This window comes from Meleagris gallopavo, chromosome 16 (genome assembly GCF_000146605.3).
Source record: "Meleagris gallopavo isolate NT-WF06-2002-E0010 breed Aviagen turkey brand Nicholas breeding stock chromosome 16, Turkey_5.1, whole genome shotgun sequence".
NCBI lineage: Eukaryota > Metazoa > Chordata > Aves > Galliformes > Phasianidae > Meleagris > Meleagris gallopavo.
The window spans coordinates 4,117,422-4,144,532 of NC_015026.2; the positions used below are offsets into that span (position 1 = coordinate 4,117,422).

Here is a 27,111-nt window from a genome sequence, read left to right on the forward strand (position 1 = left end):
GGATAAAGGGAGGGAGGGCAGTTGCTCTGCCAAATACATACAAGAATTCATGAAAAAAGAAAAAAAGAAAAAAAGAAAAAAACCTCATTGTATGGATATTTTAAAAAACATGAAAAGTATATGTGCAATATGTCACCTTTCTAGGCGTCGTGCCAGTGTACTGAGCTCTTCTGGGCTTTTTTCTTCTGCAGAACATCATAAATTAGAATAGCAAAGGCAAAACAAGGAAAAGGAGGGAAATAATGGGAGAAGGTTGTTTTTCTTTCCACCATAACCTTATAAATACCACTGTTCATTAAACTAAGGATCTGTCTGTTTTTTTTCTCAAGGCCTCACTGTGTTCTTCCTTGGTGTGGAGTTTACAGTCAGGCACTTTCTTAAGGATACCTCTATGTGTGGCTGAATTGAATTTTCTGTCACGTTGATTTTAATTTAGTTGCAGTCACATTAATCACACCTTGATGGTGCCAGGTCTTGGCGTGACTTACATATGTGGGAATTCAGGTGAGGATGGTTCTTGTGTGGTTGACTTTCACAAACTGGACTTTTTCTGTGCTGCAGGAGAATATATGAGTTGGAGAGGGATCCAGAAACTCACTCGGAAACTTTTGGAGTGAAGTAAATACCTGCAGAAAACATCCTGCTGGTAGTGGTTATGCCGCCCTTTCCAACAGATAAGACTGAATTTGTTATAAAATATGTCTAATGTCATTGGATTTTATAGAATGTGTTTGATATTTTTCTGGCAGACCTTGGAATCAAAGAAGAGCCACAGTTCTTTCTCTTGTGTATTCCATTTAACTGGGCTACAAGTTATTACAAGTTGATATTTCTCTCTCATTTCTTGTATTTCCTGAGAAAATTATGGTATCTAGCCTAGTTAATATGTTAATATGAAGCACTCTGAATAGCTAAAATTCAATTTGGCCAAAGCAACAGCAGTAACACTGCCTGGTGTAAACAAAATACATGACAGAACCAGAGCAGCAATTCTATCTGGAGGGGGAACTGCTGGGCACTCATCCCACCACAGGATCCCAGCTACGGCACATATCCCAGTCTGCCACCTGCAAAACCCTCCAGTGGCAGAGGGGACAGCAGAACTGAAAGAAATAGCTGAGAAAATGAAATTGCAATAATAGGATATGACTACATATTTCTCATTGAAAAAATATCAAAGTATTGTAAATTGAGAAATTGTAAATGGATTCTCAACCATGCCCTCAAAAGATAGACGTTATCAATTTTATGGTTGTCTACCGAACCTAAATTGTTCTCTCAGTATTTCTCATTCAGTCTCTAACACCACACTGTGTTTGCAGTGCTCCTTGCAGAAGACAAACTGCACACAGAAATGGATAGAAGGAAGATTTTTTGGCCCTTTCTAATTCTGGCATGCGCTAACTTTCAACTGGGTGACTTTGCTGCGTCCTTTAATGTAGCTATTTTTATGTGCGTGTCTGTGTGTGTGTGTATAAATTAAAAATAGATCTATAGAAATGACTTTAAAACCCTGGAGTACTTAATAGGAAGTAATTCCATTTTATAAAACATTTATAACAACATATAAAATGTAATCAACAGAGAATTGTGCCCCCGCTTTTGAATTCTTTAGGTGGTTTTAAAAATAATACTTTAAGGATGTTGGAAATGGCAGCATGAACTGTTTCTTTCCATTGAGTAGCTACTAAAATAAATGTTTCCAACTGCATTAAAAATATGAAAAGCCTATTACTGTTTCTTGTACTCGAGCTGTGTGAAAGCACCTTTATTTGATGGGATAATTGCATTGGCATTCACAAACATAATTTATTTTACTGCGATTTAAAGATTAAACATCACACTTCTTCCAAATGACTGCTATCTCACTACGCGTATATCCAGAAGTGTTCATCAAAAGTGTTAAATATTACGGTTTTACCTCACTATTATTTCGTGTTGCTTTTTATTTTCATTAGGCAGTAAGCAGTATAGTAAAGCCTTAATATAAAGAAGCTATGAAGAATCTTCAAAAAATAAATGTTAAAATCCATAAATTGTAAAGCCATGATAAATCATGGAATGCAGTATAAAATAATGGTAGACAAAATAACAGATCTGTTGCAAACAAATAAAACTCAAATTAATTAAGTTTATGTAATCACAAGAGATAGTAGAAACCTGAACAGTATTTAATAATTTTTAGGGGAATTAAAATATGTTTCATCAATGAACATTTGCCTGGGTAAATTGCTGATGAGGGTTGTTCTTGGGATATCAAAAGGTAAAAGAAACAATCCAGTATTAATTTTGTCATAATGAAGCCTAGAAGTAGTTATCAGAATGAAAATGATCCTTAAAAATACTTTGGCTCCAAAGCAATATTTCATCCGGAGACAAAAGAAATAAATAAATAAGTTTGTCATCCTGCTAAAATCTCTTTATTATGTTGTCATGTCACAAGAGTATCATCTCTGTCAAACAGAGCAGTTGGGTAGAACGAATGCCAGCATTACACTCCCAACTCTTCACAGAGAGCCACAGGGTAAAACTAGCAATAGAACAGATTCCCACAGCTGTGATGTCTGATTATATACTGCACTGCAGAAATTCTATTAACACTGTGCTTAAACAGGATAACAAAATATAGCTATAATGTAAAGTCAGCTGTAGATACCCAATACAAATACACTTACATAGTAAAATATTTTACTTCCCTTTATGTGCACAACTTTCTTCCTTTTGTCAAATGTATATTTGTAAATAATGAATTTTAATGAATGAATGCTAATTACTATAGATCAAAACAAGCCTCTGGAAGTTTAGAATCAGATTTTAAGCAGAGCTTGTTGGCATTAATGTGAGACGTATTTTAGACAATATTCTTTTTGCAACTAAACTTTGACATTATTATGAATGTCATCTATTGCCCTCTTAATTCTATTTCCAGGAATGACTTACATACTGTATACAACTGAGAGGTGTTGGAAAAATATATTTGGTAGCCCTATCATCTGTGGGATTCTGTGGAATTTTCTTGTTTCCAGAATAAAAGAACAGTTGGACACAAAGTTTTGGCAAACTACTTGCTCCTATGACACTGTCATGCACATACCTGATTGAACTGGTCCTGCAAAAACAATATATATATGGGATGGGAGTTGCTGCTCTTTTCCTCTTTCTGCTGTTCGCTTGTGGTTAACAAACACTTCCATCTCGCATTCCAGCTGATTGGTGTCCTGCCACCAGTATCAGTATGATCAGAATCATTCCACAGCTCTCCTTGGCCCTAGTTATCAGGACAAAAATAACATCAGTACAATCTAGTGGTGCCAAGATTGTAGCAAGCTCTAATGACGTATGTTATGTTGTGAAATTGAAGCTGTGACTCTGAATATGGATGATAATAATAGTTCTTAGGTTAGTGCTGGTGGTGGTTGCACATAATGAGTGTCGTTCTGTGTCCTTCAGAACTCTGCAGGTATATAACTAGGTTGTCACTGTTGGGATGTTGGTTTGCATTTAAAAATCTCCTTATCAAATGCAAAACCGGTCTGAGTGTTTGTAAATACAATCTAGGCCAGTTCCCACTGGGCATCATCACAAAACCAAATCACTGTGCAGAGCTGGTACAGATAATAGCCTTTGTTCAGAGAGGGGTTTGTATGCATGATGCTGAAACCTGAAAAACCTGTGTTACTCAGAAGTAATATATTTTTTAAAAACCATTGCAAGTTTTCTACTGCCCTAGAATGGCATAAATGGAGAGAGACCATTTAACAACCTGCATTAACTTAACAGTCAAAGAGAGTGACTATGAATTTGTTGTGTATCTTAAAGAATTACACATCTGGGCTGTTCTTCCAATATAGTCCCAGGTTCATCCTGTGCAATTTTTCAGTGAGACACCTAGGGTTGATTTTATGACTTGAGATAAATCTTCCTGAGTGCTAGTTTCTATTTCACAGTGCTTTGAATTAATTTTCAATCATCATATATCTGAAATTTTGTTATATGATCAGAAGGGCTTCTTACAGTTTCACCTGATTTTAACAGTGTCAGAAAACTAGGAAATTACTCAACTGACTTTCCATACAGATGAGTGCCAGGCATGTTTACTGCATGCCTCTTCATTGCGCAGAACAGACTTTTGCTACCCCCTTCAAAACTCTGTTATCTCAATATCCACCTTGTAGTGTGCTCATAAGCTAGCTGCCAACATGCAAGTCAACCATCAAGAGCAAAAGAGAGGAGAAAAAAAAAGAGCAAAAGGGAGAAAAGGTACATCAGAGGGCATTTAAAGAATAACATCACAAGACTGCTCCATTTTGGCTACCATCCTGTTCCTGGACTACTTTACTAGCTGTGCCTAGCCCTCTAATAGCTGGGCCATCTTTTAAGGTTCATCATAATCATAAAAACACATCTGTTACCATTGTTGAGAAGTTGGAGGTTATATTTAAGTATAACACATACAAACAGAAGCAAGTTCACACTAGAAGTTATGTAAAAGTAGTATTTATTGTTTTATGACAAGTATTTCTTGTGCAGCAGGGCCTCATGAGAGCTACTACCAGTCATTTGCACAGCTCCAGTGTTGAACCAGAAATCTCCAGGTTTCCTGAGGGCATCAATCTCTGGATTAGTGAGGCAACTTTCCACCATCTCTTCTGGGATATCTGATTGTGTCAGGTAGGTTGGAGGACAGTTATTTGTCCAAATGCATGTGGAGTGGGTGGAGGTGAAGCAGTACACCTGGAACACTCTCAGAAAACAACTGAAGCAGAAAGATGTTCTGACCTCAGAGAACAGCAAATGAAACAGTGAACCAAAATATCCTAAAGATGGGAAAGCTGTGCTAAGGCTGCTTGCAGACTCACCGTAATAAAAAGTCGTATCACTTCTGATACAAACTTTCAATGACCTAATATCTAATTAAGCTTTAATTTGTATTTTTTCTTCACTTTTCTTCATTCTTTAGTTATTACATGCTTCAGAATCTATTATAAAGCCATTGAGAAGAAGAGGGAATGATTTCTTTTCTGGCTGAGTACTAAAAATACAGCACAATCACTTGTATTTTACAATTAACAGCATTTCAAGGAGTTCTAAAAAATAACTTCAAAAAATCGTATTATTTCTCTTCGAGTGGCAATTAGCTGGGCTCTCTATACACTGAGTCTCAGGAGGAATATTAGAAACACAGAATCATTTTAGTTGGAAGGGACCTTTAAAAAATCATCTAGTCCAACTCCCCTGCAACGACCAGGGATGCCTATGGCTTGATCAGGTGTTGAATGTCTCCCAGGACAGGGCTCCACTACCTCTCTGGGCAACCTGTTAACAGGGCTTCACTACTCTTATAGTAAAAACCTTTTTTTCTTGTGTCCAGTCTAAATCTTCCCTCTTTAAGTTTGAAATCATTTTCATTTTCCCGTCACAACAGACCCTGCTAAAGAGCCTATCCCCTTCTTTCCTGTAGCTCCCCTTTTGATACTGAAAGGCCACTCTTAGATCTCCCCGGAGCTTTCTCTTCTCCAGGCTGAAACACCTCCAGCTCTCCCAGACTATCTTCATAGACGAGATATTCCATCCCTTGGATCATTTCTGTGGCCCTCTTCTGGATGTGCTCCAGCAGACACGTCTCTTCTGTACTGACTCCACATCTGGCTGCAGTACTCCAGGTGAGGTCTCACCAGTGCAGAGCAGGATCATTGCCCTTGCCCTGCTGGCCATACTTCTTTTGATAAAGCCCAAGATATTGTTGGCTTTCTGGGCTGTGAGGGTACACTGCCTGCTCACATCCAGCTTACTGTTCACCAGTGCACCCAAGTCCTTTTCAGCTCTTTTGTCTCCTAGCTTGTGCTGATAGCAGGGGTTGCCACAACCCAGGTACAACACACTGCACTTGGATTTGTTGAACCTCATAAGATTCTCCCAGGCTCAGTGCTCAGCTTGTCTAGATCTCTCTGGATGACATCTCATCCCTCAGGTGTGTTGACTGCAGCACACAACTTGGTGTCATCTACAAACTTCTGAGAATGCACAGAAGTTTATTGTTTGACTAGATTAGTCAAACAGTATTTTCACTCAGTGAAGTCATGATGGTTGTATCATATCACCTTCCTCTCTTCCATGTTCCTCAGCATAGTTTCCAGGAGGATCTGTTCCATGACCTTCCCCATCACAGAGATGAGGCCAACAGGTTGGTAGTTCTGTGGGTCATCCTTTCTGTCCTACTTAAAAATAGTTGTGACAGTGCCTTTTTTTCCAGTGACCATGGACTTCTCAAACATCATTGAGAGCAGCTTGGTCAATTTGCTCTGTACTCTGAGATACATTTTGTCAAGACTGATAGACTTATGGATGTTCAGGTTCCTCAAGTGGTCACAAACCTCATCTTTGTTTACAGTGGGAGAGACACTGCTTCCCCACCTTCTGACTCATCTGCTCAAAGGCTTTGTGAAGAGCAGTTACTACTGAAGACTGTGGCAAAAATGTTGAATATCTCAGCCTTCTCATTGTCCATTTTTTCAAGCCTGCCTGTATTGCTCAGTAGGGCAAAGCTGGATACAGCAAGTCAACTAGATAAAAATGAATTTTCTTGGGTTTCATTCATTAACTCCAAATAACTCTTCCAGGAACTATTAATGAAAAACAGGAACTTTCTGACCTAGCAAGATATGTAATAGAAAAATGAATAACATGGAGACCCTCTGGGATGCTATCCTCAGCTATGTTAAATTGGTGTTACTGTCCAAGCTGCATTAATTTACACCACTTGGAGATCTGCTTTTTATACCTTTCTTACTCATTGCAGCTAACTATTATCTTTTTAAGCTGTGAGGAGGCAAGAATATTTTTGATGTGCAAAATCTCCCTTCTGTCAGCACTGGTTTAAAAAAAAAAAAAGTCCTCAGTCACAAATGAGAACACGCAAGAAAAAAACTCAGATTAAAAACGTCTCCTTACCAGTTGTTTTCTCATTACATCCATGTTGTAGATGGAGCCATAAGATCCCCAAGCAGGGATACTGATTTGAGATCCATCAGACTCAGTGCTGCACAAGTCCTCAAAGAATGCATGGTGCAGAAAATGTTTTTTCTAAGTATACTGTTTTAATTTTAACCATATTTTTGATTCAGAATGAGACTAAAGTGAAGTTCAGAGTATTGCATCAGGATCACCATATCCACAGTTCTATTTCTAAAGCTGCCAGGTTTTTAATAGGGGCAATATAGAGTTACTATCTACAAGTTCTTAACTTGCTTCCAAGGCAGATTACTTACCACAGCATTCGTATCATTCTTCTTATATAATGTAACAACAAGCATTAATCATGCAAATATCAATATTTAATGATTATGTGGTTAATACCTGCAAAGGATTTTAGAGATTAAAAATGCTCTGTAAATCTAATGTAGAATATTTACACCTTGCCCTGTCTTCAACAGATACAGTAGGATTGAGAGCTAGTTCATCTTATCTAGAAAGACAGGTACTCAGTGCTTCGTATCTAAGAAGTATCCAATTCAGACTCACTGAACTCCACGACAGTCTTTTCATTCACGTCAGCCATCTCTGGAACAGGCTTTTGCACTATGGAAACATTTTTCTGGTAATGACTATGCAGTTCAAACCTCAAAATCTAGGTTAAACTAGATTAAAACAAGGATGGGTAATATTCGGCCAGCTAATTAAAATGTAACGACAGATGCTGCTGATGCCAGTGTTACCTTATGCCAGTCTCTAAGTAAAAATTTACTCTCTAATTAGGGTTGGCGACTGAGGAAAGAGGATGGTAGTATAAAAGAAAGAAATAAATCAAACACAAGTTGTTCCTGCAACTTAGCTTTGCTAAAAGAAATCAATACGACCCTTTTAATGTGATGGGTGAGTCACAGTCACGTTCCTTAACTATCTCCTTTTTGTTGAAGTGTTTCTTCTGGGCAGAATGGCAAGAGCTGAATAACAACTCATAAATCTGTTGCTGAATGAATAAGAAGTTTGTATACATGTACTCCTGCTGAGTCCGGCCATAAGCAATCTCTGGGTAAGAACTCCTCAATAGGAAAGCATTTGTTTCTCCCAAGTCTCATTTGCTCTTGTACTTTGTTTCTGTGTGTTATGGGAACTGTTCAGGCTTAACTAAAACATGAAACACAGCAAAAAATGTTTCCTTAAGATGTCATCATTAATCTCAGTCATCTGCTGTTACTCAGTACCTTTCTCAGCAATTGGAAAATATGGGGAGAAAACATCCAGTTCATATATTCTGGGAAGTTTATTTGGTAGGATTCTAGACTTTACCATCTAGAAAAGCTGGAGATAAGGTAGTGGAGAGAACCTGTCAGGTAACTCAGTGGAGGCAGCTAATGGTCCTGCTGATGGCAATAGGGAAAAATAGCACCCAAATCATCCCTCTCTCCATGTTGGATACCCATAGTGTTTTAAAGGCAGATTACTGATTAGTTTTCTCTTGAACCAAGGGCTGATGTTACTTGGCTATAATTAGTTTCAGACTTCTCTCTATTCTCAGAACCCAGTGCTTTGGGTGTAGGAGGCAAAACAATTACCAAGAATGCAGGAGGCTGCTATTTAAATCTATTTACATAATTTTGCTATGTTTCTGTTAAAATATTTCTGCATGATTGAGGAACTCTTTCCTACCTAAGCATTCACTAGAGCTATCGTGGCAATATTTCTTGAAAGTTAGCTTGCTGTCTTAACAAGGACAGCACTGGTGGGCTTTCAAAGGGGCAGCTGGTCTTTCCATGATGAGCCCTGAGAATACTTGACCTGCAGATGGGGAGCTACTAATATGCTAGCCTGGATTCTGCTGCCAAGCAGATGTGGCCCTAATCAAGTTATGCTTTCTAGCAAGGACAAGCTGCTAAAAACATCGCTGACCCTACAGATGCCACCCCTGAGAGTTTGTTGGTGGGGGCAGGAGCATCGGGGGGTATTTATTCCCAGACACTGTCACCAGCCCAGATGCTGACTGACTGTGCTTTACCTCAGCTGTGTGATGGCTGCCAAGTTGGATTGTTTTGCAGTGGAATCTGTCCAGACCTTTTTCCCTTCCACTGAGCTCCAAAAGAGATAACCAAGAGGCTTCTACATTGAAAATAGCCAGTCTTTATCAAAATACAGCCATCTAATTATAAATAATTATCTTCTTAAGGTAAATGTGAATATTTATTTTTGTGAATGAGGTGTTTACCTTGTAGGCAGAGTGAGACAAAGCAGTTATTTTATTGCCACCAGCCACAGTATGCAGACCCTCAGAAACACTGACAGTGAGAGCTGTTGGAAGCTGCAGGATGAAGCATTTTCATCTGCAGCACTGTCAGAGGAACCAAAGAAGAGCTTCAGGTTCTGTTGCTTTCGAAGTAACACATTCACAAGTCTAAATCCCTAATTCCCATTCTCCAGTTTTCAGATCTTGGTGAGCTGTGTGATTCAGATTCTGCGCAGGGGAGCGTGATGCTAAAATCCCTGAGCCAGCACTTCTGTGAGCAGAGTGGGGAAAACACGCCGTCACTGATGTGCAGATGTGTGGCCCATGGCAGCATACACTGGTGCTGGGGACAGGCACCAGTGGTGGAGCAGTGCTTTGCTGCAGAGAAAAAGCCTTTGCTGACAGTGCTGTGTCAGCACGCTCTTAGGGATCCCACATCATTAAGACACGTGAAATTTTTATCTGTCAAGTTTCCTGCTCCAGGTGAGACATGGGTGAAGGTTTTATGATAGAAAACAGCACCCAACCCATCAACTCCAAGCAGTTTGCTGCAGGATGTGTTGGGCTGGGCGCCTTCCTTGGAGGTAAATGGTTACAGGTGGAATGTCCCTGGCAGTCATGCCAGCCTCTCTCCCTCTGAGCCAGTTTCTCTGCCACCTAACCTGTGCTTTCCTTGTGCCATAACATCATTTTCTCCCTGAGCAGAACAACTTTTAAATACGTTTGAAAAGTTGGGGCCTATTGGGAAAGAAGGTATGCTACTGAGTTACTCTGAAAAAGAGAATAAAGGAACACAGCTTTCCTAAAAAAGTACCAATTAGCAATAATAATAATAATAATAATGTTCACTTGGATTTCTACTCATGCTTATCAATAACTTCTCGTATATTCCATACAGTGAGCTGCATTAGCATGATAAAAACAGATTACACATCTGCCTTTTCTGATGCCTGTCACAATAAAACAGTAGTGCATCATGCAGTGGCTGTATTTTGAGAATTCAGACTTGGTTCATTTGATTCACTCTGAGATATTTATTATAAAATGTTTATGATTTTTAAGAGACAGTGCATCTGCACTGGTAGTTGGAAAAAAGTTCATTTCACAATGGAAATTTTTTTTGTTATAAGCTGACCATAACAAAAACATCAAATTAGGAGAGCCTGAGTAAAAGAAAAGAGGAAAAAAATCAGCTTTTTATTTATTGGAAGATGTTAAGGTGCAATTATGGGACAAAGGAGGACACTCGTGCATTCATTTCAGGCTCGGGGTTAGAAGCCCTCTTTTCTAATCAGAAGCATACAGGTGAGAGACATGCTTTGTGTCTTTTATGCCTTCCACCAGAACAGATTCAGGTGCATGCATAATGCATGAGGCAAGTACCAGCACTGATGCAGAATAATCCATAAAAGATGAAGCTGATGTGTTGAATAATTAAAGCACAAACACACTCAGAAACACCTGCATGCTGCTAATAGGATGGGTTGGGCTTGGCCATAAGGGTGACAGAAGCATAGATGTGAAACTGTCCCTCCTCCCATGGGGGTGCACTGTGGACATGTGCTCAATGTGCCCCAGGGCTGCTCTCTCCTACTCAGCTGAGGACTCCTCTGCATTTGCAGGCCCCTAATTGGGAAGGGAGTAAACGCAGAGACTTTCTTCTGCCACAGCTGCAGAGAGGATGTGGTATTTGTTGTCTTCAGAGAGAAATTTGCAGCATGTTTCCTTGTTAGAATATTGAAAAGGCTGAACTTTCAGCCTTCCAGTAAGTAAATGGCAGTTTTGTTTGGAGACAGTGAAGAAAGATAAAATATTTAACTTTTATCAATAATGTACCCTCTACATAACAGTGCCTACTTCGACACATAATCTGTGACAAACTTTCACAAATCCCCTAGTGCACTTGAGTGAAGCTCAATTTTTTTTTTTGTTGTAGGAGATGAATAACTTTGGAAGTTCCCTGTAGAGAAGAGAGAAAGAAGAGCAAGAGCTGAGCTAACAGTATCAGCAGATGAGAAGGTCATATAAATTATTGCTGCTTGCATGGCTTGTATGCTACCCCACTCACATGGTGTCAGTGTTCTTAATACTTTTATGATCTTGGTAGAGATTTGGGTCTGTTATGCAAGATGCTGACCAGAGGCTGGTAAAACACATCTTTGTCCTAAAGGGTTTGTTTTAAGTATAGATGAAAAATGGTGGAATCTTTTCCGAACTTTAATGAATGTGTTTTGAAGTTGTGTAAACCAGGAGTTGTTAGAAAAATGTAGGAGTTCATAGCAAAGATTGATTGCACCTGAGCTGAGGAGGAAAATATGCTATCATTTAAGGAGCTTCCAAAATGATTTTTGATTTCTATCTGTGCTAGACTGAATTGAATGCAGTGGCAAATAATCTCTAGGCTGTGTTTTATTATTTGTGACCTATCAAACTACAATATATTGTTTTTTATACTGCTGCTCTTGTGAAGGGATTCTGGCTGTGCACACAGCAATCTTAGATCTTTGTTATTTAAAACACATTCTTTGGTGTGATGCGTTGGATCCTAGGGAAATTCTGCCTGTACTCTGATTTCAGAGGGAGACTACATGGTTCTGAAAAACATGTTACTTTAAAGCTTACAAAATCATAGTGCTCTTGCTGGATCACACAGAGAGTGTGGGCTGAGCGTTCAAGGGATTTGGTGGGGATGGCACAGCTGAACAAGGGAAGATGCAGTCATGGCTCTGCAAGCCCAGAGCTGTTAGAGGCAAAGCTCCAAGGGGCCAGCAAATCATTTCTTATATAGTGACAGTTGGGATGGCGTATCTGTTTATGCAATGGACAGCTTTCTAGTGGTTTCAAAACTATAAATCAGTTTCTAGTTTTGCTGTAGACTAATACCTTCCTATCTGCTTTTTCTGTTCTCAACTGAGAGAGCTGCAGTATCTCCCTATTTAAATTAGGCTGTAGGCATTAGACAAAAAAGACATAATTTTTTTTCAGTGAATTCTAAAACTAGGACAACAGTCCCTTTGGAAAATGCTGTCTTTACCAAAATATTACTCAAATGAGCCTGACAAAGCACAAAATGATTATGTGTGATCTCCAGATTATTTTAGCAGCTTACTTTGCAGAACTGGAAGTTCTTAAATATTTTCTGTGGCTTGCTGTCTGGGGTCAGGCATCAACAAATTACCGTTTGTGTTTCTCTCTTGTTAGACTAATCACTGAAATATGATCTATTGCTAGGAAGTAGCCAATGACTCCTTCCTTCCTAGAAGCCATATTAGGTATTGGGACACAATTTTTAAGTGGTCTTCAAAACATCAGTCTTGAATAAGGCAGACACTCAGACCTATAGCAAGCCAAACAGCAGTAACTATGCTGTTCAAATTAAAACCAAAACCTAGCAGCAAATCAAACTCCAAACAACCCTGAATGTTACTGTGGAGAAAGATGAACTATCTTGAAAATGCAAACTTGATTTTCAATTCAGTCATCGTTATTAATTATATATATATATATATTTTTTTTTTCATAACCTTTACATTCAGAAACTAAGAGGTTGCAGTGGCACTGGGAAAAGGACAGTGCTATTTACATATTCAACATCTGTCAGAGGTTCAGATGTTGTGATGCTTTCCTATCCTACTGACAGAATAAGGTGTGGCTTTGGTTTTCAAGCCCTTCACTGTTTTTCAAATTCATCTTTTAGGAAACAAATTTCCTGGATGTTCTGGCCACCAGAGTAAGGATCAGATTTTAGAGTATAAGTTAGGCATACTCTGCCATAAGATCTGTAGTTTTTGGACTATTTGAAAAGTGTTCCTTTGTTACAGACCACCTCAGAACTTTGCAGCTTCCTGTAAGCTGAATGGACAGATTAGACATTCTTCATTTTTTAAAAGTAATTTCCAAGTACTTCCTGTAATAGACAACAAACGAATGCAAATGATATTATAGGATATAATCAACAACATCCAGTCACAACAAATGTTTACGCTCGAACAACATGTCCTGGCAAGAATAAGGTTCTTACAAATTACTTTTCTGGAACTAATTAAATCTTCAATATTTTTTTAAAATGATGTTTTAGTTATTTCAAGTACTTTTTTTTAACTCCAGACATGCTTAAAAAAGGACCGATGCATACTGATGAATTCTGCTGTAAGAACTTTAGTAGTGATAAGTAATTGCTGTACATACAGAGCTGCTGCTGAAGGGACAGATAAAATGAACGTGTTTATGAATTATTATGTCTCCCTTCAATAACGAACTGAAAAATGATGTGTTGCAGTCCTGTGACTTCTGAGAAAGTGCATGCACAGAAAAAATATGCCTATTTTAGTTGTCAAAATGACACTTCTAGCAACTCTTCCATCCATATCCCTAGACTGATCATTTGTATCATGGATACTCTTGTTCACATTATATTGGAGTTACTTCAAAGCTACTAGATGTATCTCATTTATTTCCATTTGACACCTGATGGGTGGGTCACTTTGTGTCTCATTTGTTCCAATGACCCACAAACCTGCTGCAGAAGAAATTTTGTAAAATGTCTGTAGGCTCTTGTATAATGTTCAGGTATTAATACCATGCACATACTTCCAAAAGAGAACTTGGCAGTTCATTAGAAGGAACTTGCAGAGCACTGAATTTTAATTGCTCTGGGGATACTGAGAAAAGCATTCGTTTACTAACTTTATGTAATTTTATTAAGAGTTGTTAATCTAATATCTAATCAAGTGGTATTATTTTTCGTTTTGTACAATGTCTCTGTGATTTCATTAGTGATATTTTAAATGCCCTAATTATTTTCGTTCACCAAAAGGTCAAACTCTTAAATTCAGAGTAAGCCATAAAGCAAATGAAGGTGAGATACAGGACTGCTGAAAGGACTGACTACTGATAGCAAAGTTGTAGTCACACTGTGTGAGAATTAGGATCAGATAGCTTTGGGAAGTATGGAGCTTTTTGTCTTGCAAGCCCTTCCTCATAAAAATTGCTTTGCAGAAGAAGATAAAATAATGAGATGCAGAGTAGTGTGAAGAAGAGGAGCTTAAGGTAGAAGAGACACGAAGTCATTTCAGGGTGGTGGACAGTCTCCTGAGAGTGAGATTGCAAGGAAGATGCACAAGTGCTTTAAAAGAACAACATCCCTGCAAAATTACTTTATATCCTGCAAAACCTCCACATTACAGTCTGCGATCTTGAGAAAAAGGAATTTCAATATTAGTGTCAGTGGATCGGGATTTATCACCTTGCCACTGATGTGTGTCTGTAGGACTGGAGCTTAGGAAGGAGGAGAGCTATAAACATTTCCTTTTTCCTTCTGTGCCCAAATCAAAGAAGGTCAGTTAGCTTTGAATTTCAAATTCACAAGGAGATTCTGCAGACTAAGGAAACATGGCTTTTTACCCAGGAAGAAAAGGAGCTGATCAGGTAGCTTAATAGAATATGCATTCTAGCCTTGGGATTTTTCTACTGAAAAGTATATTACTGGACATTTTGGAATGCAAATTCCTGCTGTGGTGCATGTGTCATGGTTGGATACCATGTTGCATTACATCTGCCATCATTTTTTAATGAAAAGCTGAAAATAATAGAAATTTCAGGCCATGTTCCAGGGAGGATATATTCCTGAGACAGCTACAGTGAAGGGCACTAAAATGTCAAGGAGAGTGAATTTAAAGAAAGGGTACAAAGCAACACAACCATTCTGGCTGGCAGAAATGACGCATTTTGGCAAAATGGTGGACAGACATTAAGAGCTAGCATAAAATGAGTAAGAAATAATGAAAACACTGACACAACCAATTTGTTTATTAATTGTCATAACAAAGCTAGCTGTGGGTTGAGATTTTTTGCTGTACATACATGGCAGTAATCTTTGGTATGAAGGATCTACTCTGTAAGCAAACAATTTTACATCATTCAATATGGCACTTCAGGTAGCAAGCAGCGATCAAAACATGCAAACTCGGAGCTCTGGAAATGTTTCATTTGGTTAGATTTGTTCATGTACAAAAAATTCCTTGCAAATTCCCTGATCAGGCATCTTGGTGAATATGACATCGATTTACGACACATGAAATAAGAAGTCAATTATTTAAAAATTATTTGGATTTACTTAAATCTGACATTTAATGCAGCTTGCTTGTAAACCTGCTCAAAATAGTACGTTCTCGAATGAATATCAAGAGTACCATCCTATGCCAGACTGGTCGATTAAGTATCCATAAGGAAGAAATCCCAGCTGTGAGTGCTGCCAGTATTGCAAAAAGCTCATCTCATAAGAAGGTTTACTGAAATTTATCTGGGTGTTGGTTACCATTCTCAGCATGCCTCCAATATGTGGCACTCAATTCCAAAACCATTCTACTTTGTCTTCACTAAGGTATGTCCCTGATGACCAGACGTGCTAAGATTGGAAAATTAATCCCGGACAAAAATAAAACAAATAATAAAACCGAGCAACAGCAAAGTGAGTCTAGTCTTGCAGTTCCTGCCATGAGGAGCTTATTCAGTAGTCCTTCCAAAGGAATTTTTTATTTGTATTTGTATGCAGCAAGGTTTGCTATTAGCTTTTTTTCTGATCTTTTGAGTCATTATGTTAGTTGTTTTTTTATCAGCTTCAGAGCAATGTTACTAGGCAGAAAATGTGGTCCCTTAATTAATAAAAGTTGGCTAAAGCTTGCAGTGCAAACATACTGGTAGGGACATAACAGAAAATATGTTATTTATCATAGGATCATATAATTGTTTGAGTTGAAATAGACTCATAAAGATCATCAGTCTAACTCCCCTGTGATGAACAGGGACACCTACAGCTCAATCAGATTGCTCAGATCCTGGGTAGATTTAGTAAGTTTTTACTTACTGAATTTACTTCACAGCAGCACCCTGGACAAGGTGTAAAAAGCACAAGGGTAGTTTCCATGTTCTGGAAATTTGCTGGAAATAAAGGTTAATGATTTGCAGTGTGCAGCCTGAGAAGGATACAGCTGTGTGCATTTGTATTTAATATTCTAAAACACCACTTCCATAAAATGCTTCAAATTACTGTCTATTTTTATGGCCCACAAGCCTCAACAAACACTGAGGAGTCTGAATGTGTTTTTCAAAACAAAAGCTCCACAGTCACTTAGCATGGATTTCATTTGTGTAGATGGAGATGAGTTTTGCGGTACTGATTTTGTTTTCTGCATTGAAAGCATTTAGGAAGTTTTATTGTAGACTATACAGATCCACTTGCCTCCTGACTGTTAAACTTGGATATAGAATTATGGGGTGCAAGGTCTGCCTCAACTGCTCTGCAAATTGTAAGGATATAGGTTGCACAAAGATGATTCTCCTACTCTAGCCTATATTGTATTTTTCCTGAAAGTAACAAAAAAAGACTGGTCTTTAAAGCAGCCATGGCATGAAATCAATTTTGTAAATGTCTAGATATTGGACTGGAATTTTCAAAGGACTCTAAAAGTATTGGCAGCTGAAATGCCATGGAAAACCTACTTTATATATTCTGATTGGAAACATGATAGAAACAAGTTTTGCATACATGGTGACCTGCAATGGGGAATGCTAGAGACAAACATTTGAACTGTGGTCAGCTTTGGTACAGGGTTGCAGAAGAAGAACTTCACAGTTCACCAGAGTGACCAGAGATTCTTTATAAGCCCCTCTGGATGTAACTGTGTGTATGCAGTGATACTGCCACTACCTGAAAGCCTGGGTGTAGTTGCAGTCTACTCTTCATGCAGTCAGATGGAATCACATGTAGTGAGAAAAATGTAATTCACCCCTTTGAAACATCCTAGGCAAATAGGCAGGATGGATGCAAAAACATTTCACTAAAAAGAACAGCTTTCATCCTTTAGCTGACGCTCCCCAGCGTTCCTTCAGTGAAAGGGGACATGCCTGCACTCAGTCTGTCTTTCAGAATTTCCTTTGGCAGGATCTTCTCAGCAATACCAGCTGCCTTCCTCTGTAGTACTGAAAATGTGATCCAAGCAAAACGGTAGGATTCTCTTTTTCTCAGAAATGACATATACATAAAAATGTATGTAACAGCATATGTATACACAATATCTTTTCCCTGAAATCACTGGTAAGATGATGTGGCTGTTTTCTCGCAGGGTTTCTCTGGTGTTCAGTTCTGTAGACCAGGCTCCCACCTTTGGCTGCATCTCCTATATTTCATTGCACTCACTGGTACGTGACATGGGAGAGAATGGGGACATGCTTGAATAGGGTGATTGCTTTAATTCAAGTAATAAATGCTGGTATTTCTCCTCCACCTCTTGAGTAACTGAGGATTTCAGAAATGAACAGAGAGACTTTCTAAGTGCAGCTCTATATGTTTATTGGCAATATAGCTTTATTCAAATTCTTCAAGATGCACTAAAATGAAGCAGCTCAGTACCTTAATTTTATTTAAATCATATCCAACTCTCTGGCAATATTCGGTAGTTTTTAATTGTATTTCACTGATTACTCTGAGAAAGAATGATTTCAAGTGGATAAAATTAAAGTTTTAGGTTTGAATTACAATGAATTTTAAACGTCATTCTGGTAAGTCCTATGCATGTCCCTTACGTTGGTTAACATTAATGAAAGAAATTTTATTTCTTCCAATGTTATGTTCTTATATTTTTTCTGATGTCTCAGGAAAATAGGCAGAATTCTGATTTCACTGAAATACAACCACTGAGGTTGATTTTATGTCTCTGGGAGCTATATTTGACCAGGTTTCTCTTTATCTCTTTATCAGATGCCTGGATGTTTCCAGGATAAACATTTTATGGAATTTGTTTAGTGGTTCCATGATGAAATTCAAGTTATACACTTTCTTAGTTTCTATAGCATCTGAGAGGTGTTTGGAAGATGGGATTTTATACCATTCTGATATGCTGTGCTGCAAAAAACATATACAAGAACATTACATATTCTGCCTCCTCTACATAGAGCAATAAAGTACATTTTGCTGTAATATTATTTGAATTATGATAGGATTAGTGTTCATAACATCTTTGTTGTAATGAGCAAGTGGATGAGCAGGAAATGCCTGTGATGTTATTGCAAAGATGGTGATATGTCATGCATGTGTATGTGTGCACATGTGTATTTAGAGACAAGAACTCTTCACGCAGTTTTGCATCTCAGCCCTTAATGAATGTATATAATGCCTTTTAAAAAAAGTGTATAAGAACACAAATGCCCCTGAAGTGGTTAATACAAAGAAGGAGTTTGTTCTTGACATTTGTATTTGCCTCCCTCCGTAAAGTAAGATTCTAAGTGTGCTGAGAAATGATGGGGTAACATTGCTGTTTGTGTGTAGTGAGTGTTTTATAAAAGATGTTAAATGTAACGAGCAAAGGCAGAATACAATGGTAGCTGCAGTGTAAAAATATTAGAAAATTATATGACTGTCAAATTTATTAAATTCAGTACTACATAAGTTAAGGCACAGTTGTATTTGAAGAGAAGCTGAGAGTTTTAACCCATGTTTTAATATCTATTTGTGACATTAAGGTCAGGGAGAAGGTTTTATTATGACATGAGTCTCACATCTCACTATGACTAAATTTTCTATATCAAAGAGACTTAAGATTCCTGTGAATCTACCTAAGACACCAATGTAAGACAAATATTAAATGGTAAACATTGCTCCTGCCTTGGCAGAACTTCACACAGCTGAAAATCATCCATGCTCTTTACCTTGTATCCATTTTCATTTCTGAATCATAGAGTCGTAGGATCATAGAGTACCTTTGGGTTGGAAGGGACCTTAAAGATCATGCAGTTCCAACCCCCTGCCCTGGGCTGGCTGCCCCCCACCAGCTCAGGCTGCCAGGGTCCCACACAGCCTGGCCTTGGGCACCTGCAGGGATGGGGCACCCACAGATCTGGGTAGCAGTGCCAGGGCCTCTCCACCCTAAACCTTATCTGTTTTCTGTTAATGAGTTGATTATTTTTACTTTGTTACTTCTTATAACTGATTTACTGTGTGAATTGTGGATTTTATTGTTCAATTTTATTTGTGGTAAGAATTATAAGAGATTTTACCTCTTGATACTTAAGTCAATATTTAAGCAGATTTTCTTGCAGAGAGCTAACTCATTTTTCAGACTTCAGTTAGACTCTCTATTGGTAGGGTATGAAAGGTATGCTCAAGCCACGTGATTGTTTTCAGACTTGTACTAAAGCTCTTCATGTGTTCCACCAAAGACTGGGCACCATCGTAGTCCTCAAAGAATCAAGAGGAAAAATGAAAAAAATACAGGAATGCTATCTAGCGTAAGGAATAAAGCAGTAGAAAGGGCCTTCTTCTGTGCCTACTGTTGGCTTGGTGTGCAGCCCCAGACAAGCAGGATTTTCTGTGCTTTGTGTGTTCCCATGCTCTCTAAACTGGCAGGATACTGAGAGCAGGGGCTGTCTGTGCTTCTGTACCACAGACCCTTTGAAACATGCATTTGAGTTTTGCACTGAAATAGCACGCATGAGAATAATGCATTTCTCCTCTATTTGTTTTCAAACTGAACTGTTAGCTAGTAAAGCTACAGCAGTCATTAACTTGAAAATAAATATAGAAATAAACATTACCATTTTTGGGAAATTAACCAGGAAAAATATATTGTTCCATTTGGAGTTTATAGTTTACAATGCATGTAGCCACATAAGAGTGAAGTTATGGCTGACAAAAATGCAGATTTTTAAATATAGTTAAATATTTCAATAAAACTCAAATTAGGGATGTATGGAGCTAAATGGAACTTCCTTATCTTCTCTTTCATGGTCTGGTAACTTCACAGCCTGACATTTCTTTCAAAATAGTGGAGCTGTGGCAGGCAAAAACACAGCACTGCTGTGAATAAAAACTACCACTGCTCCCCAGTGAGTTTTGGTTGTTGGGAGGCTCTGAGAGATAAGGCTTAGTTAAAGACAGAGGGAGGAAATGACTACAGATGTGAAAAAAGAAGAAATGGGGAACCTGGGATTGTTACCAGAAATTATTTCAGTCATTGTAAGTAGCAGAAACAGTCCAGCTTCAACACCATTGAAAGAATTCTCTGCTTAATGGTTCATTATTTTATCATTGCCTGCTTTGCTGCAAGGTTTATGGGCATTACAAATCCACCAAGTGAGGTGCATTATTGAAACAGCTCACCCATATTCCTGTAGCAGCAGCTGTCCTCTTCTCCTTATAGTTCGGATCTAAGCCCTATCTGCTTGGAACTGTTTCTGTTTTTAAATAGTCTGCAAAATACCATATACCCACAGCAAATTTGCACACATCTAGCCTAATGCCAATCTGCCAGAGCCACTGGAAAATATAAAATCTCTCTACTGTTGATCGAATTTGGATCCAGGACAGATTTAGGGATATTATTATTTAAAAGACTTAAGAGCAGAAGATGATCATGATTCTGGCTTTGATCAGCCAATGTTCCCTTGGCTTGTGCATTTTTGAGTCTGCAGTATAAACTCTGCCTGGAATCCCAGGGGTTGCCCAATGTCCATGGTTCATCCTGAGGCCTTCAGTTTGGAGTACAGCCCTGGGCCTCCCTGGGCTCTGTGCTCAGCTGATGAGGAAATTTGAGGCTGAGGCTATATTCAGGTCCATCCTATGTGCAGGGCAGGAACTGACTGGACATGTTGAGGTGGACAAGCAGATGAGATCAGTATTATGCCCAGTAGAAACTGCAGATTGATCTCTGAAAACATTAGGAAATGAGTGGTAAATGGCAGCTACCAGTTCAGAAGGAAGATATTTGCTTTTCTGCCAGATCCTTCTTGGATCATGCATAAACTTTTGAGAAAGAGTAAGGATGCTTTTGATTCTGCCTTTATATCTGAGGAACAGAGCAGAAGTACAAAGAAGATATTATAAAAGCATTTAAAATTTGCCAGATGAGTTCTGCCCTTAGTTGTGCTCCCCTGCAACCAAAGCTCTGGGCTCCTGATTTTGTATATCTGAAGGGCCTGAGGGAAGGAATCTAAGAAGGTTTTGTACGGACTATTTGATGCCTCCAAGGTAAAAACTCAGAAGTTCCCCAAAGAAAAATTTTATTTCCACGCTGTTATTTGCTTTAAGTAGGCTAAAGATAAAAGAGATCTCCTATTTCTAAAGGAGAGAGAAAAAAGCAAGAGACAGATCATGGCAATAACACAGCTGAGATATCAAAATGAATGGGTAGCATCTCACTGAGCTGCTGATGCAGTGTCCACATTATAATTTTTTTAATTCATTTTTTGAACTACGTTATTTTTTTAGCAGATATTAGAGCAGAGGATCTCATTATTGCAATGAATGTACTGTAGTGCTAAGCTGCCACCTCTGAAAAGGACTCTTCCTACACCCATGTATGTAGCAGCGTGTCGGTGACTAGGTGGAATTTCCTGAGATATTTTTTGATCTCTTGTTTTTCTATTTTTATCACTGGGAACGAGAGTGATTCACAGATTTGGCAGGCAGAAGTCAATCAAAGCCATTGCTATTTTGGGTCCTTCAGAAATTAACTGAAAAGCAAGAACATAAATTAAATACTCATCTTCTCATTTGGAAAGTGTGTAAGGTTCAAAGACATACAAATGTATATCATTTATCCATGTGGATTTTGAAAGATGTGCATACTTTGCTAGCAACAGGAAAATTTAGTGAAGGAACTGTATGTTTAAATGATTAATCTGTCTGGGAACTCCATGGGAAGTTGTTTGCATTTAACAGCTTCTATTCAAGGGAATTCTGAAAAATCCCTCTAAAGCTTCTAGATTTGAGATATGCATTAATTTTTTTATCTGATGGATTTTGATGCTTCTTTCTGCAGGCTGAACAGACACAAGCACATCATTCTTTCAATGATTTCTTTTAATTTTAAAATTAAATTTTTAAGTAAATTTATTCAAAAAATATTGTTCCTTTTTTATTTAATTTATTTACTTGTGTTTGTGCAGAAATAGTCAAAATTCAAACTCTGTTGTCTGATTTGATAAGGGTCATTCTGAAGTGTCTCATCTGAGGGTCAAGTTTGAAACTCAGTGGTGATTATTGTCTGAAAATAGGACAATTTGTTTTCATTCCTTTATTAGATGCAATAGCACTTATAGAGAAAACTGGTGCATGTGGAAATGTGAAATCTAGTCTAGTCTGCATTTTCTTTCTATAAAAATTACTGTCAGTGAAATGTTAAATCTCAGTATTCAAATGAAGAATGCACACAGGTTAAACTCATGTAAGTCAGTAGCTGAGGCTGATTTTACCTCCTTACGGAGGAGTTTAAATAGCAACTAAATATTCATACAGTTCTTGCTGTCTTTCCAACAAAGTTTTTGTAGTTTTTTAAATCTATTTTCAGTATTTGTTCCAGTCCTAGAGAACAGCAGTGGAATATTCACAATATTTTCTATAAGTTAAATGCTGGGGTTTTTTTTGTTAAAAGAGTCTTAGGAACAGTCTTGTCAGGCTAGATACCATGTGGTGCTTCAGTTGCATTGAGTCTGTCTTCTCCGGTGGGATAGAGATATTTCTGAGACCTATTAATCACCTGTGTTTGTCAGATGTCCCTGCTCCCTGCACATCAGAAGACAGGCACGCTAAAACTGCCATGCCTCTTCTAACATCAGGGGAGAGACCATGGTGCATCATGCGTTAGCTCAGCTCTCGTGGGAACTGCAGGATCAGTTGTTCAGATGTCTTCAAGCCATCTGCCATGGGTACTTGGGGTTGCTGTCTACACTGGGGGTCTCCCACGGGGAAACAGAAAATAAAAATTGTTTTTCACCAACAGCTGCTTTCCACCTCCATGTTAATAATGCATGATGGGCCTCTGGAAAGGTAACGTGGGAGTAAGGTTGGGCTGTTTTATTATTATGTCTGATATTTAGCTATGGAGCCGTTGCCTCAGGATCCCTCCATCTACAAAACTGTATGTTTTGAATTTCATCAAGAACCATTTTACCCTGTAGGAATGCCAGAATACAGGAATTTACACATTCTAAATGTGCAGCTAAGACTGGGATCTAACTCACATGATTATCTTGGTATATTTTGGAAATACTACAGTGGTGAACCAGGCCGTTTGGTTCTTATTTGTAATCTTTCCAGCTTGTGCTGGCATTTCTCTACAAAAATAAAATTTTGCTGAGCCAGTGAAAAACCCTTGGCCTGCTGGTGACTGTAAATAGAGGCCACTTAATGCAGAGCACTGTGATCAAATGCTTGCAAGCATTTATATTCAACACATGCATTTAATTAATGGCAGAATAAAAGCAACTAAGAATTCAAAGTATCTATTTTAAATATATTGTGATAGTAAGGAGAGTATGGGTTTTACATAGCAGCTATTTGCAGACTGCTCAACAAGCTCTCTTTTTAAATCTCCTGAGGGTTATTGCTTGTTATGTTCGTTTCCTCTATTCAACTGCCATCTCCTCATTTTTGGCTATAAACAAGTACCATATGCTCAGAGGGCTGATGGACTTTGCTGTGCTTGCCTCTCTTGTTATTAGTTCACGTAATTGTAAAATGGCAATGTTTGAAATACTGCATTGCCTCAACTTGTGGGGATTTTTTGGTTTAGGTTTTGGTAGTCCTGACACATTTAGTAATTTGTAAAAACAAACAAGCAAATAGACCAAAAAAAAACCCCTCAAAAAACTATTAAAAATAATCGTATGCAGTGACACCACTTTCAAAATTGAAAAGATTGAGCAAAAAAAAAAAAAGAAATGGAATAAGCCATCCATGTTATTACTGATTCACTTCATGCTACTTAATTACACAGTACAATTAACAGTGCTGTAAAAGCCATTTTTCTTTATTTCAGTACAGTGATGAATGCGTAACTGAAGTCTAAAATTCCTGCTGGTTCTCTCTAGATGAGTGGTGAGCACCAGCCCACTGCCCCCTGCCTGTCCATCTCCTCCCCATGGGATGAGGTACAAACAGAGCAGCATCTCTCCAGGCAGGTGGGCATAGCCTTGGTGCAGGTGGTGGGCAGCAGCTTCTGAGTGTGCAGCAAGGGTCTGCAGCTTCCTCATGAGAATGTGAGGAGAGGGAGGTGTTCATCTTCTCTCTGGGAACTGATAGGATATGAGGAAATGGCTTAAAGCTGGGTCAGGCTAGCTATTAGGGAAAGATTCTTTGCTAGGGAGTGGTGGTCATGGCCCCAAGCTGCCAGAGCTCACAGAGCATTTGGACAATGCCCTTAAATGTATAATTTAACTCCTAGCTTGCCCTCCCGGAGCCAGGAGTTGGACTCAATGAGCCTCACGGCCCCTTCCAATTCAGGGTCTTTCATGGATCTGTGAGAGGAGATCAGCCTTGTTCCATGCCCTGGTGGTGCTGGCACCAGCACGGCCCTGTCCCCGTCCCTCACACTGACTGCTGCATTCTGCCAGGACAGCCATTTGATGGCCACATGGTGAATAGAGCTGGAGAGCAGATCCAGGATAATATGGTAGTTGATTCCAATTTTTTACTGCTCTGGCTGTGAAAAATCCCAGTAAATTAATTCTGATAATGCTTGAGATTTTTTTCCAGATGCTTCCTTTCTCATTCATATTTAATGAAATCTGTAAATATACATTTGGATGTCTGTGTATCTTTTACAGTTTTTTACCTATTGTTTAAGCAGACTATTGAACTATTGATGTTTAGGCAGAAGGCCAAAAAGACATTAATGACACTTAGTCAACTCTATTCTGTATTTAACTGACAGACCAGTTTTGGATGGATGTCCTCATTTCTGTTTTTAAAACTTCTACTGTCTGACTTGAGGCTGATGTTCATGGCCAAATAATCTAAGTCTTGAGTGGGCCAACATCTTAAGAAACATTTTGATGGCACTCTTTTTCCTTTTGGTTTAGCAAAATAGGAATTTAGCAGAAATATAGGTTAGCAGGAACTTTTCTGCTGAGTTTTGTTTATGCCTTCTTGCTTAATGCAATGCCTTGGAGAAGCTGCAGTCTCAGGCTGGAAGCAGCTGTGATAGTGAGGGGAAAAGAAAGAATTCAAAGTTATGCAACCAATTGTCAATCATGCAAATGGGAGCACACAGCACCATGAGACAAGCATCCTACTTAAATCCTATGTCTCTTGTAGATTTGTCCTTGAGGTACTTGAAGAAAGGAACGATAATTTGACAATAATTGTCTTGGTGTAGTTACATCCATCACATTTCTACGCTGATTTTTTAATGCTTATATTTAAGAGCTATACTTTTGCATCATACTGACCTCAGCAAAATCAACAAAACATTTTGGAGGCTAAATACAAATCTACCTGGATATAAATTACCTGGAAGGAAAATGGAGAAAATGAAAGCTGAGGGGTTTAGGATGACTGTTTACAAGTTTAAAAAATATCTTTCTCCTTCTAAGTTGTAAACTCTACATTTCCCTTTCATAACTCCATTTATGCAATTATTCTGGCTGGGAACTGCTAAAATCTGCAGAGAACCATTAAAACTTCATCTCAGATTCATTCCCGTGTTGTGTTATTAAACACTGACTGAGCTTGAATATGGAAAACATAGCATTTTTCTGCAGAGATGGACCAAACCTCTTGGGAGAAAAATAATTTCTACTGATAAAGCTGTATGCTTCTTCTGCACAAGATTTTAGTCTTAATTTTTAGTCTGTTTAATGGGGAAAAATATGAGTAACAATTTTTCTATGTACATACTGCAATAGATTTCCCCTCCGTTCTCCAGGAGTGTAGTAGAGAAGAGTACAAAGTGAGAAAAAGCAAAATGAGAGGGAACACAGTGATGTGAGTGGGAGGAAGGGGAGCTTTGTGGAAGCTTCATTTTAGGGAAAGAAGGAGAATATCATGGGAGAGAAGCTTGCAGTTATTGGGGACAAACTAACACACAAGGAACATGGAGCTATTGAGCAGGACTGGACTGAATTCATTCACAGAGAAGAAAATTTTTCATGAAAAAGGGAATTAATGGTATGTCCAGGCATATGGTAACTGTTGAGTCACAGCCCAAACCACTGATTGAGCACCTGGGGAAAGGACCCAGGCAGCCCTGGGAGCACAGGTGAAGGCAATTCAGCTGTGTGACCAGAAGGGTGGAGTCTGGCTGCACCTCTCTTAGACCTCATTTAAGGGCTGATTGCCACCTGGGGAAGGTTTTTATCTCTTAAGAGAGAGAAGGTTAATAGGTACGGTTGCTTTATTCATGTGGCGTTTCCCTTGTGAGCCAGTGTCTTCAGAGATGGGTGAGCACGTTTCTGTTGTAGCACCTTTCTATTGAGCTAGACCCTTTGTCATTAAACCTCCTTTATCACCATTCCCCTGTATTGATCTTTCTGATTGTTGCATTAGGGAATGAGTGGAAAGAAAGGGGGACAGCTCTGTTCTAGGGGCAGCAGAGAAAATAAATAGTAGCAAGGTTTGGCATGTAAAACGTGGTTTTCTTCTTGAACCAGACTCATTATTATTTTCTGAAAAGTTAGTTTTAGTATTAAATTTTATGTTCAAAAACTAGATGTTGTTTAACATCTTTTTTTCAGTAAAGATGACAAACTAGGTAATTTTAATCTAATACTAATTGTCCAGAGCTAGAGACTACATATGGTGGCAACAAACCCTTTGAGGTGTAAAAAACAGTTTACCTATCGTGTTCTAGCTAGCTAGAGAATGGCTTCTCTGTCTTTCCTTAATCAGATGTTTAAATGAAAGCATATGCAAGAAAAAATAAAAACAGAAAAAAAACGTGTGGACGGGTCCTTCTGTAGACCAAATATTCACAAAGTTAGTCCACATACTTTGCAATTTATATAATCTTAGTAAGATAGTTCACCTTTGGAGACTTCTTCTATTCAAAGAGTGGTATAATAAAGTACTGTCGTTTCTGTAATGCATCTTTTGAAATGTGTTGTCAAATGAATAATTG

The 27,111-nt window shown here is 38.5% G+C and overlaps 1 protein-coding gene across 1 annotated transcript in view; it reads left to right on the forward strand.

The window, feature by feature from the left end:
- The first annotated feature begins 9,710 nt into the window (after positions 1–9,710).
- The window catches only part of LOC104913480 (glutamate receptor ionotropic, NMDA 2A), a 55,911-nt gene continuing 38,510 nt past the window's right edge, over positions 9,711–27,111 (forward strand). The window contains exon 1 of the mRNA XM_019620711.2: positions 9,711–9,804. Within this exon, the coding sequence (XP_019476256.2) occupies positions 9,711–9,804 (94 nt within the window). The remainder of the gene's footprint in view (positions 9,805–27,111) is intronic.